Genomic DNA, 14,832 nt, shown 5'->3' with positions numbered 1-14,832 from the left:
GTCCAAGAAGGAAACAATGACCATACTTAAAAGTTTGCATTTTATAAATGTATTGTTCTTTTAAAGTATTCCTGCTCCAAATTTCCTCAACAAAAAATGGTATTTCTAAATGCACACATTTTACCCACAGGACACTTTGGAGGAAGATCTACAAAGATCTCTTCTATTCAGGGAGCTACTCAAAAGGGCTTTCCTGCCACAAAATAATAGCTGGTAGATGAAGCAATTTAACACACTGCTCTATTTCCTGAGTGCCTAGCAATCTTAAAAGCAAAACAAACAAACAAGTGAACAGATACTAGAGCCGGAAGAGGGTGCAGGAAGCAAATATGAAAAAAAAAAAAAGTTATCCTGATGGCTATTATCAGCTCTGAGATGGATCAGAAACAAAGGCTTGGGATCCTGTAAAGGAGCTCAAGTGTTCCCAGGTATGTAGCATACCCTGGCACTAGCAGAAGCAAAAGAAACTTTCTCTGGGGCAATTAATCCCCAATTTAGGCCCCTGATTCCCAAAGACTACAATAAAAAATAAACTGGCAATCAAAGAGTAGCAAAAACATAAAAACATATCCCCAAAGATTTCTGATATTGGAATTTCTGTGTGTGTGTGTGTGTGTGTGTGTGTGTATACTGGAATCCTCAAATGGAGAATATAAAAAAAACTGTATCAAAAGAAAATTAACAAGCAAAAAAACAAGAAACTATCAAACAAGCACCAGCAATTCCATTCCTAGAAATATACCCAAGGGAAATGAAAACATGTGCACAAAGAAACTTGCACACAAATGTTTATAGCATCATTATTTATGACTCATTAAAGGCAAAAGGTGGAAAATTTTAAGTCACATGTCCACCAATGGAAGAAAGGATAAACAAACTGTGGCATATACTATTCAGCTGCAAAAAAAAAAAGGAAGAACTGATACATGCTTCAACTTGGATAAACCTCGAAAACAACATGCTAAGAATCCAGACACAAAAGGTCACGTACTCTCTGAGAAACAAACTGAGGGTTCTGGGGGGGGGCGGGGATGGGTTAGCCTGGTGATGGGTATTAAGAAGGACATGTACTGCATGGAGCACTGGGTGTCATATACAAACAATGAATCATGGAACACTACATCAAAAACTAATGATGTATGGTGATTAACATAACATAAAAAAAAAGTCACGTACCGTATGATTCCTTCTTTATAATATACCCAGAATAGGCAAATCCACAGAGACAGAAAGCAGATTAGTGTTTACCAGGTGATTGGGGGGGAGGGGGGAACGGGAAGTGATTATAGAATGGACAATGGTTCATTTTTCTGGGGTGATGACAAAGTTTTGAAATTAGAAGTGGTAGGTACTATCATTATGAATATACTAAATGCCACTGAATTGTATACTTTATGAGGTTAATTGTATGTTGTGTAAATTTCACCTCAATTAAAAGAATCACAACAAAAACGGTCATATTTGATGAAAAAATAAGTGCTGTAAAGCTGAAAATGCACGTATCAATATGTACCAACAATTCCAGGTTGTATGTACCAACCCTACACAGACTCTTCGACCTGTGTACCAGGAGACATATAAATGTATAAATGCAGAAATAGTCAATCTATGACTGTCCATAATGGCAAAAAACTGGAAAGAAACAAAATGTCTTTTGACATAAAAATGGATAAATTGTGGTATATTCACCTAACAGATTATTATACAGCAATTAAAGTAAGTTACAGATACAGTAATACGGATAAATCTTAAAAGGCAAAATCTATTTTCATAGAGCTCAAGAAAAAGGGAAAGTAATACACTGTTTAGGGACATGCATATGTATTAAAAAATATTTTTAGGGGCACCTGGCTGGCTTAGTCAGATTACTTAAAAATAATAAAAAATCTTAAAATTTTTTTAAACAAGGATGTGATAAAATCAAAATTCAGAGGAGTGATTATCTGTAGGGGAAAGATAAGGAATGCTACAGGGAGGAAAATACAGGTGGATGCAATGATGTTGTTAATATTCTAATTTCTAAGCTGTGTGGCAGTTCATGTGTGCATAATCTCTATTATGCGAGTTTATATATCACACATAATATAAGAATATATGTTATATATGAGATATGTTTTTTATATATGTTACATATGAGAATATAAATTGAAGGGCTTTGTAAATTGTAAAAATGGATGAAAAATACAGCAAAATGTTACTCTAAACCAACAATGATCACATTATAGCCTTAATACTTGGATTTTTTTTGTTTTGTTTTTCAGGATTTCAAATATTTTACTATAGGAAAAAACTTAGGAAAAGGATATCCTTTTCTGGTTTTATATTTGATAAACAAGTATTTATTAAGCATCTACTTGTGTCAGTCCTTCTAGACACTGGGAAAACATTCAGGGAAATAGAAAAACAACCCCTATCCTCATGGAGCTCACACTAAACTAAATATATTAAAGTTACATATAATGTAAAATATAATAGAAGGCAGAAATAGGATAGGAAATAGAATTTTTCTATGGAGAAAAGTGAGACAGGACTTGATGAGAGGGCTGTCGAAACATTAGACAGATGGCTGGGAAAGACCTTGCAGAGAGGGTGACGTCCAAGTTAATCACATGGAATACTGAAGGAAGAGAGCTCAAGCCGACGGAAGGAAACTGTAATGGCCCTAAAGCAGGCGTGTTCCTGGAGTGTTCAAGAAACCACAAGGAGAGTGGTGTCACTCAAGAAAATTGCATAAGAGAATAAGAGATTAAGCCATCAATGTAGAAGAGCTTTGGATGTGGGGCCACATAGGTCTTAGAGACTTTTAAGGTGCTATAGAAAATCACTGGGAGCTTGGGGCAGGTATCTGACAAGGTCTGTCTCATGTTTTCACAAAACTACTCTGGCTGTGTATTAAAAAAAAAAAGACCAAGGGAGAATAGGGGGTGGACATCACTCTCCAACCTTCTTTTCCTGCTCTGTGCCCCACAGGGGTAACTGTAGGACATATATTAACCACTAATTGGCTTCTTTGGCTCTGGCTTGCATTGGGTTTAGCTAATGAGACACAGGGGAGATTGGGAGGAGACTAAGATATATCTCTTTATTACCCTCTTCTGCTGTTTCAATGCTTGGATTTTAAAGGAGAACTAGTGGAAAGTTTTCTTGGCTTCTTGAGGAGGGCAAACTCATTAATGTTCTGAGCATACATAGAAAAACAGTCAAAGATAAGTCAAGTAAGTTTCCCTCCATAAAATCATTAGTTTGTGCCCAGATCCCACTGAGATCTAGTAATTTCAAATATTTGGGAAAGCAAAAAATTTAAGCTAGTTTCTTAGAATTTATTATACTGATAAGGAAACATTATAGATATATTCATATAAAATTGCTATTTATATTAAAATTAAAAGGAACCACAAAAAAAACTAGAGTCTAACACAAGAAAGTAAGATAAAGTCAAAATGGAATGGAACACACAATAAGAAGCAAAGGTCAGGGCGCCCGGGTGGCTCAGTCGGTTAAGCGTCTGCCTTCAGCTCAGGTCATGATCCCAGGGTCCTGGGATCCAGCCCTGTATCCGGCTCCCTGCTCAGCAGGAAGCCTGCTTCTCCCTCTCCCACTCCCCCTGCTTGTGTTCCCTCTCTTGTGTCTCTCTCTGTCAAATAAATAAATAAATAAAATCTTAAAAAAAAAAAAGAACCAAAGGTCGCATGTGCTGAAAAACCTATCCCTAAAATAATTTTAAATACATCAAGAGTATACATGGTAAAGAATAAAGATCTTTACAAGAGTATGCTCCTTATTTATAATCATGAATTTAGAAGTAAAACAGATTATTTGTCTTTAGGAAAAATAATGTCTTTGACAGTAATACTTTTCAGTGGTATATTTGGGAAGACAGGTGTTAAATTAATAATTTACCACCACAACCCAAGAGGTAAAAATAGATGAATGGAAAGTACTTGCAGATATGAACAACTGCCCACACTCAATTTGTTAATTTAGATCTGAGTGCTAAAACAGTTAAGTCTATCTAACTAAAGGATTCTTCCCAGAGATGCATAAAAACCCACTAACTCTGTACTTAAGTAGAGGAAAACACCAGAGCAAATTATGAAGTTATTTTCTAAACCAGAGAAATAAGAAAGAATATCAAAGAAAATGTGACAACTACAACTAACACTCATTTGCATATTAAACTTGTTTTCTGAGCCAGGGCAGGGGGTGGGAAAGTAGAGTGGGGATTGAAAGCTCTCTAGTTTTCAAATATAGCTTGAAGATAAGTGGGAAGAAAAAACAAACATGCTAAGTAAATTTTGTCTCACTTGAAAAAGGTTTACTTATGTAACTGCCATTTTTAGAAAATGTATCCACCAGGGGTGCCTGGGTGGTGTAGTTGATTAAGCATCCAACTCTTGGCTTTGACTTAGGTTGTGATCTCAGGGTCGAGAGATGGGGCTCTGGGGTCGGTGCGGATTCTGCTTGAGACTCTCTCCCCCTCTGCCCTTCCTCCCCCTGCTAAATAAAAAAAATAATAAGCCTTCAAAAAAATCTGAAAAACTAAAAAAAAGAAAAAAATGTATCCACAAAAAAGAATGAACCAAAAATTTCTAAGTACCCAAAGAGATAATACTGTCCCATCAGGAAAACCAACTTTCATAGTATATTTAAATATACAGCAAGCTATTATTTGGTGACTTTTAATACTAAAATTCAGACAGTGATTTCTTTTCATAAGTATCATTTAAAACTTAACCAAAAATATTTACATCTACAAGAACAAATTTCTCCTAGAAACCATCCTACATGTTCTTCCACAAAACAACTTCTAACTGAGGCTCCTGGCTGACTCAATCACAGTTAATAGAGCATGTGACTCTTGATCTCAGGGTTGAAGCCCCAGGTGGGTGTACACATTAAAAATAAAATCTTTCTTTAAAAAAACAAACAAACAAACTCCTGACTAACATCCTCAGGGAAAAAACATCTAAAAATCTTTAACAACAGAAAATTATTGGAATACAAAAGCAATGTCCCTCATCCCCCCAGTTCTTATCCAACCAAACAACTGCAGGTGCTAGAAATTCAATTTTTGTATGAAACTCTAATTTTCATTTCTAGCCTGTAGTTAAAGTTACAGAAATGGAACCAAAGAACAATACAAGTGTAGTTCCCACCACACATGCTTGTGAATCGAACTGGATTTTGTTTGCTTACAACTCATGATTTGATTCAAAGTTTCTAGGTTTTTAAGAATGAAACCAGTAATATAGTGGAAAGAATAGGAAACATCAGTAAATATTTGTGTCCCGCATCGGGCTCCCTGCTTGGCAGGGAGCCTGCTTCTCTCTCTCCCTCTGTCCCTATCCCTCTGCTCATGCTCTTTCTCTAGCTCTCTGTCTCAAATGAATAAATAAAATCTTAAAAAAAAAAAGTTATAAGTTAAAGAGGTAGGAAGTCTTCCAAATCAGAAACAGAATAATAACACCTGACAACTGCTAAATGTTTCTAAATAATGCAGTTTCTAAATAAACAAAAACTTCGTCAGACTAATCAAGGAAACCATTAATCTGCTCTTTGTCTTGGGGCCTCTAAGTTTCACTTGAAATCTACATTTCAAGTGAAAATACACTTAGCACATTAGGAAGTGATGAAGTATCTAAAAGGAATCCACTAAGTAGTTTTATTAAGCATGCTAGCTATACAGGCACTAATTCAGGTGCCAAACTTCTTTCAACTACAGTTCATGTTTCATGTTTATTATTCCCTTTAACAAAAACTAGTAAATCATAAACTGTAAGATATATTGGCATACATATAATGAATTGATTCTGTTATTATTGTAACACAAAGACACCTTTATAAATGTAAACTACAGAAATGGCAAAGGAATGGCAAATGGAGTTCAGCTTGTATTGGCAGTCTGGTACAGTACTAAATAGCATTACCAAGTACTAAGCAGGATTTCAAGTCAAATTTAAACTCAACCAGATACTGCTACAGGCAAACTATGTCTGCCATTGGCACTGGAGAGGATGTGGCATCATAAGCCACATTAACTCTCATCACTGGCCTACAAAATAAATACTTTATAAATCAATTCATTACACAGTCAGCTCTGATTCAACTTTTATGTGGCTAGCTTTTCAACTTATAGAAAAATGTTTTATTCACAGAAACAATGCACTAAAAGGAAAATGATTAAAATTATCAATGTCTCTTTTTAAAAAGGAAATAATTTCTTTTAAGATGAAAAAGAATAGCAATAATTACATCAGCATTCTTTGGTAGCTACTGTAAGAAGAATCATTAAAGAGCCTATACAAAAAGTGATTACTTACTTTCTGAACATGTAGTTTCACCATTGGTAACAACTTCAGACTCCAACTGCAGCCCATCAAGACAAACTGACAAGTCTCCTATTGTCTCTGTTGGCTCTTTGTCACCTACAAGCTGTAAAGTCACAACTACTTCCTCAACTGTAAAATACAATTACAGAACAAAATGGTCACTTTTTTAAAGTCATCTTAACTGTTAAAAACAATGTCAGAAAAACTTAATATTTATGTGCTTATCAATTGTTTTTAGTATACTTCATTGAGGCCTTTTGACACAAAACATTTTAAAAAATTTGCTAATGCTTAATATCCATAATGTAAAATACTAACTAGCTCAATCATCTGTTATATTCATTCCATCCTTGCATAAAATATGCCAGCAGGATTATTCAGCAACATATGCCTGAATTTTATTGAGTGAAAACATGTAACTTAAGAATGGGTTTTATCTCGGAGTGCCTGAGTTGCTCAAGTGGTCAAGCTTTCGACTCTTGATCTCAGCTACGGTCTCAAGCTCAGGGTCCTGAATTCAAGCCCTGTGATGGGCTCCACGCTGGGCGTGGAACCTACTTAAAAAAAAAAAAAAAAGAATGGATTATATCTCTTAAATATTAAACAAGATTTAGGAAGTATGTTTTAGATAGTCAAGGGGTAGAAAAATATGTTGTTGTTTTTTTAAATTTTTTTTTAAAAGATTTTATTTATTTATTTGACAGAGAGAGACACAGTGAGAGAGGGAACACAAGCAGAGGGAGAGGGACAGGGAGAGGTAGAAGCAGGCTTCCCGCAGAGCAGGGGGCCCGATGTGGGGATCGATTCCAGGACCCTGGGATCATGACCTGAGCCAAAGGCAGACGTTTAACGACTGAGCCACCCAGGTGCCCCAAAAATATCTATATTTTAAAATCATGATATTAATCAAAACAAACATGTTTCAAGCTTATTATACCTATATGTTACACACACACGCGCGCGCACACACACACAAAACCATAGCCACCTAAAATTAGGAAATTTTAAAAATAAGTATTTGAAAAGAAAATCTGCCAAAATATTAACCCTATTTGTCTCTGAAATGGGATTACATTTTTCCTTCACCCCTGCTCTGTATTTTTTAGTTTTCCATAATTGAGCATGTTGTATTTTAATAAGTACCTATTTGTTAAATTTATTAAAAATATTGCGTCAAGAGCGCCTGGGTGGCTCAGTTGGTTAAGCAACTGCCTTCAGCTCAGGTCATGATCCTGGAGTCCTGGGATCGAGTCCCACATCGGGCTCCCTGCTCAGCGGGGAGTCTGCTTCTCCCTCTGACCCTCTTCCCTCTCGTGCTAACATTCTCTCTCTCTCAAATAAATAATAAAATCTTTAAAAAAATAAATAAATAAAAATATTGGGTCAAAATGAATGGCTAAACCAAGGTTACTCAGAATGCTTTAATAGTTCAAGATTCTTATTAATATTATAACCAAGTAAATTTAAAAACAAATAATGAACATAGTCATTCTATATCTTTTACACATGAATTTTATATAGAAAAACAAATAGCCTAGCACAATTTCTGTTACTTTTATATACATACGTTTCATGTTGTTTGACTTTAAGGTTTCAAAGATATCTAATGCAGCAGTTCCCAACAAAACATCAGATTTCAGTGTCTGGTGACTCCACACACGAAAATGTAATTTACTCACAGGGGTGACGATACTACAAGTAAAGAAAGGTAAAAAATATGTATTATTTTCATTAAAATATCACAATGGGATCCTATATAAATTACAATTAAATTTTAATGTCTAAAATCTTTTAACTGTAGACCTTATAGCTTACTGTACAACCAATATTGCCCATTTTCTATAATCTTATGGAAAACATCTGAATGTTACATGCTCACATCATCATTTTCATTTGTAGTTGAACTACAGGGGCAACCTCATGCATGTATCATCAATAAAAGTAAAACTGCTTATCATGCTACAAACTGTTAGAAATCTAGTTTTACTTTAGTAAAAAGTTAATTTACCTTTATAAAAAAGTTAATTTATAAATTAAATCCTTATTTTAGGTCAGGTAGTATAGTAAGCCTGAGGTTATATCATTTAATCTTCACAGCAACCCCAAGAGATGGGAATTACAACCTGCATTTTCAGATATAGAAACTGCTATTCAGAGAAGTTAAGCAAATGCCCAGCATCGCACAGCTAACTAGTCAGTGGCAGGCTGTAATTTGAACAAAGGTCTGGCATTAAAATTTGTATTGAAAAGTTCCTCAGTCTTGAGAAAAAAAAGAAACAAAAAAGTTCTTCAGTCGGCTACATGATTTGAGGATTATATTAGATACCCCAAGTTTCACACTGCTAGAAGTAAAGTGTCCATGAGACTCACTCACACCTTGCCAAATGCCAATAAAGAATACTATCTGGGTGCACCTAGGTGGCTCAGTCCTTCTAAAAGGTGATCAAATCTGGGACAAATAAACACTTTCTCAGAAGTCTACCTATGCCTATTCCCCTCATCATCATATTTCCACCACCATTTTATTTTTTTAAGATTTTATTTATTTATTTGATAGAGAGAGACACAGAGAGGAAACACAAGCAGGGGGAGTGGAGAGGGAGAAGCAGGCTTCCTGCTGAGCAGGGAGCCTGATGCAGGGCTCGATCCCAGGACCCCGGGATCATGACCTGAGCCGAAGGCAGACACTTAACGACTGAGCCACCCAGGCGCCCCTCCACCACCATTTTAACAAACTAAAAAATTTTCATCTTAACACTGCCTCTTCTTTTGGGGGATGGGGAAGGAGAATGTATTCTTTCTCTTTAAAATTCTCAGATGTTATATTCAGAACATGTAGTACATATCAAGAAAACACTTCTCCATTAGGTATCTGGGAAATCATAATGGGGATAGAATAAAAGAAATGATTACTTTTACTTCAGTTTGCGAGAGGATAAAGTATACTGTCAAAGATGGTCTTACCTAAATTATTTCAATTCAATTCTAGAGAGAATGCCTGCAATGGAAGCCATGTTAAAATTGCAGACCAATCTGTTGCAACTTAAAAATTCAAAACTTGAGCTATGTGTTCCCCCAAACATCTGGGTTCAACAAGAGCACTATCATAAGGGGCTACAAGGAGAGTTTCTTTTTTCTTAACTTTTAAACCACTAAGGAATTCACATCATTATCAGCTTAAGAGCCTCAAAGTGCACATCTAGTGAGCACAGTCAGTAGCTGGAAGAAACTAGATGAGTATTCAGTCAATACTCAATTATTCTGCTCAACATCTCTAGTCGTTATGGAGGCTGTGAACTTTTACAGATTTCATTTGCTTTTCTAAAAAAATTTTACTCATATAATTTAAAATTTAGAGACAATCTCTAACGGATCATTAATTAAAAACAAAGACTAAGAACATTGTTGAAATAAATACAGATGAGAAACATTAGAATGACACTTCTTAAATTTCACTCATTTGCTCAAAATCATAAAGTACATCAAGATACCCTAGAAATCCAAAATTCATGTTAAAGAACAATTTAGGTATATCCAATTTGTTTCGTCATTTATTAGGAATACTATACACATAAGCATGTATTGTATGAAGAGCATATAGTTTCAAATATCTTATCTCACCATTTAGAAACAAAACTTTTCTTTAGTCACTGGTTTATTTCTCTAGGGGGAAAAAATGCAAGAATTCCAAATGTTAGCTAATAAAAAACAATTTTTGTGTATTTGATGTGGTAATAACCAATGATATTTTGAACTACATTTTAATATAGTTGGTCCCCAAACTAAATATGCTGTATTATTTTGAAATCCATTTGTTGATAAATCATGTTTTCTTCCATTTTAGTAAAAACATTAAAATTAATCTATAATTCTCTTCAGTGAACGTACAATACCAACACATGGGGCTTTGTCAGTAAGTTTTAAAAAATTGAGCTATCGGGCGCCTGGGTGGCTCAGTTGGTTAAGCAACTGCCTTCGGCTCAGGTCATGATCCTGGAGTCCCGGGATCGAGTCCCACATCGGGCTCCCTGCTCGGCGGGAAGTCTGCTTCTCCCTCTGACCCTTTCCCCTCTCATGCTCTCTATCTCATTCTCTCTCTCAAATAAATAAATAAAATCTTTAAAATAAATAAATAAATAAATAAAATAAAAAATTGAGCTCTCTGCTACTTCTGTGAATTCATTCCACAGATAAAAACACCAACATACAGACACAGGCACATGGATGTATAATACAATGCTGTGTAATAACATTAAAAACCAAGTGATAACAGGGAACTAGTAAAATAAATGATAGTCCATTCTTAATAAGGAATATTATGTAACTAAATAAGGTAATGTTAGATCTATATGTATACAGCTAGAGAGATAACCATACTAGGTAAAGTATAAAAACAGAGTTCTAGAATAAATGTATAATTTCTTTTAAAGGAAGAAAACCCCTGTGTAGGTTTCCGTGTGGGCATTGTAATTAAAAACACAAAAACAGGGGTGCCTGGGTGGCTCAGTCATTAAGCATCTGCCTTCGGCTCAGGTCATGATCCCAGGGTCCTGGGATCGAGCCCCGCATCGGGCTCCTTGCTCCAGGGGAAGCCTGCTTCTCCCTCTCTCACTCCCCCTGCTTGTGTTCCCTCTCTCTCTGTGTCTTTCTCTGTCAAATAAATAAATAAAATCTTTAAAAAAAAAATTAAAATTAAAAAAAAAAACACAAAAACAAAACTATTTTTAAAAACTAAACTAAAAAATAAAGTGAGCAGGACACCTGGATGGCTCAGCCGATTAATCTAAGTGTCTGCCTTTAGCTCAGGTCATGTCCTCAGGGTCGTGGGATCCAGCCCCTCATCTCAGGCTCCCTGCTCAGCAGGAAGTCTGCATCTCTGTCTCCCTCTCCCTCTGCCCCTCCCCCCTGCCCATGTGAGTTCTCGCTCACTCTCTCAAATAAATAAATGAATAAATAAGAATAAAGTGAGCTACTGATAGCTCTAAATTAAGGAAAGAGCTGCTAAGAATCTTTCTAGGCCCATGACCATGGGCTCTCCAGATACTGTTCAGTAGCAATAATGATACCATCGTCAACTAAACTAGAGAAGGTAAAGGAGAGATTGGAAAAATAAATATCTAAAGAGAAAAAAAAGGGGACTAAAGAAAGGAGTCCTAGGAATAGGGGAGAAAGAAAAAATGAAAGAGGAGGAGGAGCAAAGAAAAATTTTTTAAAGCTTCATTTCTATTCACCTACAAAACTAAATATACATTATAGAAAATACTTTCAAACCTACACTGTAAGGGGTTGCTTCCATTTGGGACTGTTCGTATTGTTGCATTTTTCTGTCTTCTTTGACTGTCCGTCTACTGTGACTTCCACATAAGGACTTGGTCCAAACCAATTCTTTTTATTTTCTTTAAGTTTTGCTGAAATGACTAGGCAAAAGAAAAGGGAAAATATTTAAATATTCGAGATGTTAGTTCATCCTTCAAATCAACTTAATTTCATAAAGGTTACACAGAACATTATTACTTTTACTCAGAGAAGCAGTTTTGCTCTAAAATATTTACTAATTTTATTCAGTCATGACCTTTGTATTTCCTTCCAACCTAGTAAATAAACATAGTACTTCCCCCATATCATGCACCCAAATTACTATTAATATACTCCCAATGTTGGTATCAATAGTCTCAGAACTCTAATGTCAATTAAAAAGTACAACAAACCTGGTCAACAAATATTTGAATGCCTACCATGTGCCAGATATTGCTCTAAACTGTAAATAGAGTAGTTTACAGTATAGAAAAGGCTCTGGCTCCAGGGAGATAATATCCCAGTTAGAGAAAGTCCATGTGCTGAAAAACAGGCTAACATGGCAGATTATGACTTGGTAGTAAGGAAGGCCTCGGAGGAAGCACTTTTAAGCAAACATCTAAACGACAAGGAGTTAGCCATGAGAAGAGCAGTGGGAAGAGCATTCCAGAGAGAAGCAAAAAAACTTGGCATATCTGAGGAAACTATAGCAAACAGGGAAGTATGGTAAATGAGGTGAGATCACATTTAGCTTTGTAAGCCCAGACAAGGAATTTGGATTTTATTCTAAGCATGCTGGAAAGCCACCAGAGGAAGAGAGTTACAAACTAGGATTATTTTTTAGCATCTCATATATCTCATATTAGTAAGAGCTTCCTACAAAGTGCATCTTAAGATATTGACTCCATCATCTTCACCCTTGAATTAGTCAGTTTTGCCAAAAAATAACCTTGTCCAAGCCCCTTGGACAGTGTAACAACTAGATTTGAATCTAGCAGAGCACCTCATGGTTCCCACAAATGAGAACTCACTGCTTCCCAATAAATGAGGTGATCACAGCCATGTAAATATTCTATTACCTGGATATCTATTCTAGCAGCAAAGCACAGAGAATGCCAGTGCCTATCAAAGTTAAGGGACCCTTGGAGTTGCTAGAGGAGTCTGTATAGCAGCTACCCAAGAAGCTCAATACATAGTTCAAAGCACAGACAGTCCAGTCCCAGGTAGCAGCCATGAATCTCTTGACTTCTCAAGTACCATATACTTCTGTCCTTTGGTACTTACATGCCTTTTTTTGGTAGCATGCAAGCCAGCTACAGGGTTAGTACTCCAACAATGTATGCACATTCTATAAATTAGAGTTTCATCATTGTTTTGGAATACTTGGTATAATAAAGTTCAATCACAGATTTGAAATCAATATGCAGTACCAAAAAAAGTATTTGTCAAAGAAAGAAAAAGAGCTGTAAGACATATTACTGAAGTAGGCAATAAGGAGCCCTGAGGAATTTTAAGTAAAAGAGTGCCATTCAACAAATTTACTGAGTGCCTACTACATATATCAGGTATTATCTGGGGCACTGAGAATACAGTTATGATCAGACTAATACTCAAAGATCATTCTATTGCTGTGGGAAAAATGAAAGGGAAACAAAAGTAGGAGTTAAGAGGCTATTAGAGTCATCTAATCAAGAGATGACAGTGGTTTGGACGAGGATGGTGAACATGGATATGGGGAGGAATAAATCTTTTCTAAGGAGAACCAACAGGATTAGATTACATGAGGAAGTTGGGAAAAGAAGCAAGGATAACTCTCAGGTTTCCAGCATGAATAAGTGGATGGAAGACAGTATCATTTAATAAGATGGAAAAGATCTGGGAAACAAGTTTGAGGGGGTGGCATGGGCAAGAAGAAATCAAGAGTATTATACTGAATGAATAAATTTGAGATATGTATGAGACATCTAGACATAAACACTAAGAAGTCTTTTTCAGAATGGAAAATATTCAAGTGGGGACCAGACCTATCTCTGATTAATATGTACTATAAACCTCTAATACTTAATACAGACCAAAATTCAATCACAGGATTGCCACAGAAAAAATATAAACCCTTTATTTTTAATACATTTCTGGTGTGAGAAAAGGTGAAAGAGCCTAAACAATTATTCAAAGCCCACCATTGTATTTCAGGGGCTCTTATGATCCTCTGAAACTGATTAAACCTAGAACAAAGCAATGTAGGCCTGACAGGAAGGAAATGATCTGCCCTCAGGGGTTTTTTTGGATTCAAACTTTTGGGGCGCCTGGGTGGCTCAGTCAGTTAAGCGTCTGCTTTTGGCTTGGAGGCTCACGTCATGATCCGGGAGGCTCAGGTCATGATCCTGGAGTTTTGGGATGGAGCCCCGCCCCACATCAGGCTCTCTGCTGGGCGGGGAGCCTGCTTCTCCCTCTTCCTCTGCCTGCAGCTCCCCCAGCTTGTGTGTGTGCGCCCACTCACTTTCTATCAAATAAATAAAATCTTGGTGGGGAAAAAAGTATTCAAACTTTTGAAGGTTATTTTGCCACATAATCCCACCCAACCCCACTAGAACCATTTTAGGACACTTTAAATGGGAAAATAAAAAGGGTAAAGGAAACTAACACCAACTATAAGTGTTTGCTATGTGTCTAGACGTAAACATTGTCATTTCAATACTCAAGACTATTCTGTGAGATAGATACTATCATCTTATTTTTACACATAAAAAGACAAACTCAAAAGAACTTAAGTTTGCCCAAGGGTCACTTGTAAAGCCTGAACAAGAGATATTAAGTGCTCAAATCTCAGTTTAGAATGCATAAAACTTTTGTTTTAGTCCTAATATTTGAAAATAGACCACTTACTACTGCCTGTAATTTAAATTCCTATAGTAAATTAGAAGAATAAAAACGGGGGGCACCTGGTGGCTCAGTCGTTAAGCGTCTGCCTTCGGTTCAGGTCATGATCTCAGGGTCCTGGGATTGAGCCCCGCATCGGGCTCCCTGCTCAGCGGGAAGCCTGCTTCTCCCTCTCCCACTCCCCCCGCTTGTGCTCCCCCTCTCCCTGTGACTCTCTGTCAAATAAATAAACAAAATCTTTAAAAAAAAAAAAAGAATAAAAACAGTAAACTGTACAACAGGCAACCAAAAAATGTTAGTATCATCTGTTACATGGGCTACTGCAAAG

The 14,832-nt window shown here is 36.3% G+C and overlaps 1 protein-coding gene across 5 annotated transcripts in view; it reads right to left on the bottom strand.

Annotated features, from left to right (window-relative positions):
- The window catches only part of ITCH (itchy E3 ubiquitin protein ligase), a 118,261-nt gene that overhangs the window by 59,649 nt on the left and 43,780 nt on the right, over positions 1-14,832 (bottom strand). For all 5 annotated transcript variants that reach the window (XM_027622085.1, XM_027622084.1, XM_027622081.1 and 2 more), the window contains 3 exons: positions 11,605-11,746; positions 7,897-8,021; positions 6,321-6,458 (listed from right to left, as the gene is read on the bottom strand). In XM_027622085.1, coding sequence (XP_027477886.1) covers positions 6,321-6,458; positions 7,897-8,021; positions 11,605-11,746 — 405 coding nt within the window. The remainder of the gene's footprint in view (positions 1-6,320; positions 6,459-7,896; positions 8,022-11,604; positions 11,747-14,832) is intronic.

Source organism: Zalophus californianus, chromosome 8, assembly GCF_009762305.2.
Source record: "Zalophus californianus isolate mZalCal1 chromosome 8, mZalCal1.pri.v2, whole genome shotgun sequence".
NCBI classification, from domain to species: Eukaryota; Metazoa; Chordata; class Mammalia; order Carnivora; family Otariidae; genus Zalophus; species Zalophus californianus.
The sequence above is the reverse complement of the archived record's forward strand: the minus strand, read 5'-3'. Positions and strand labels throughout refer to the sequence as shown.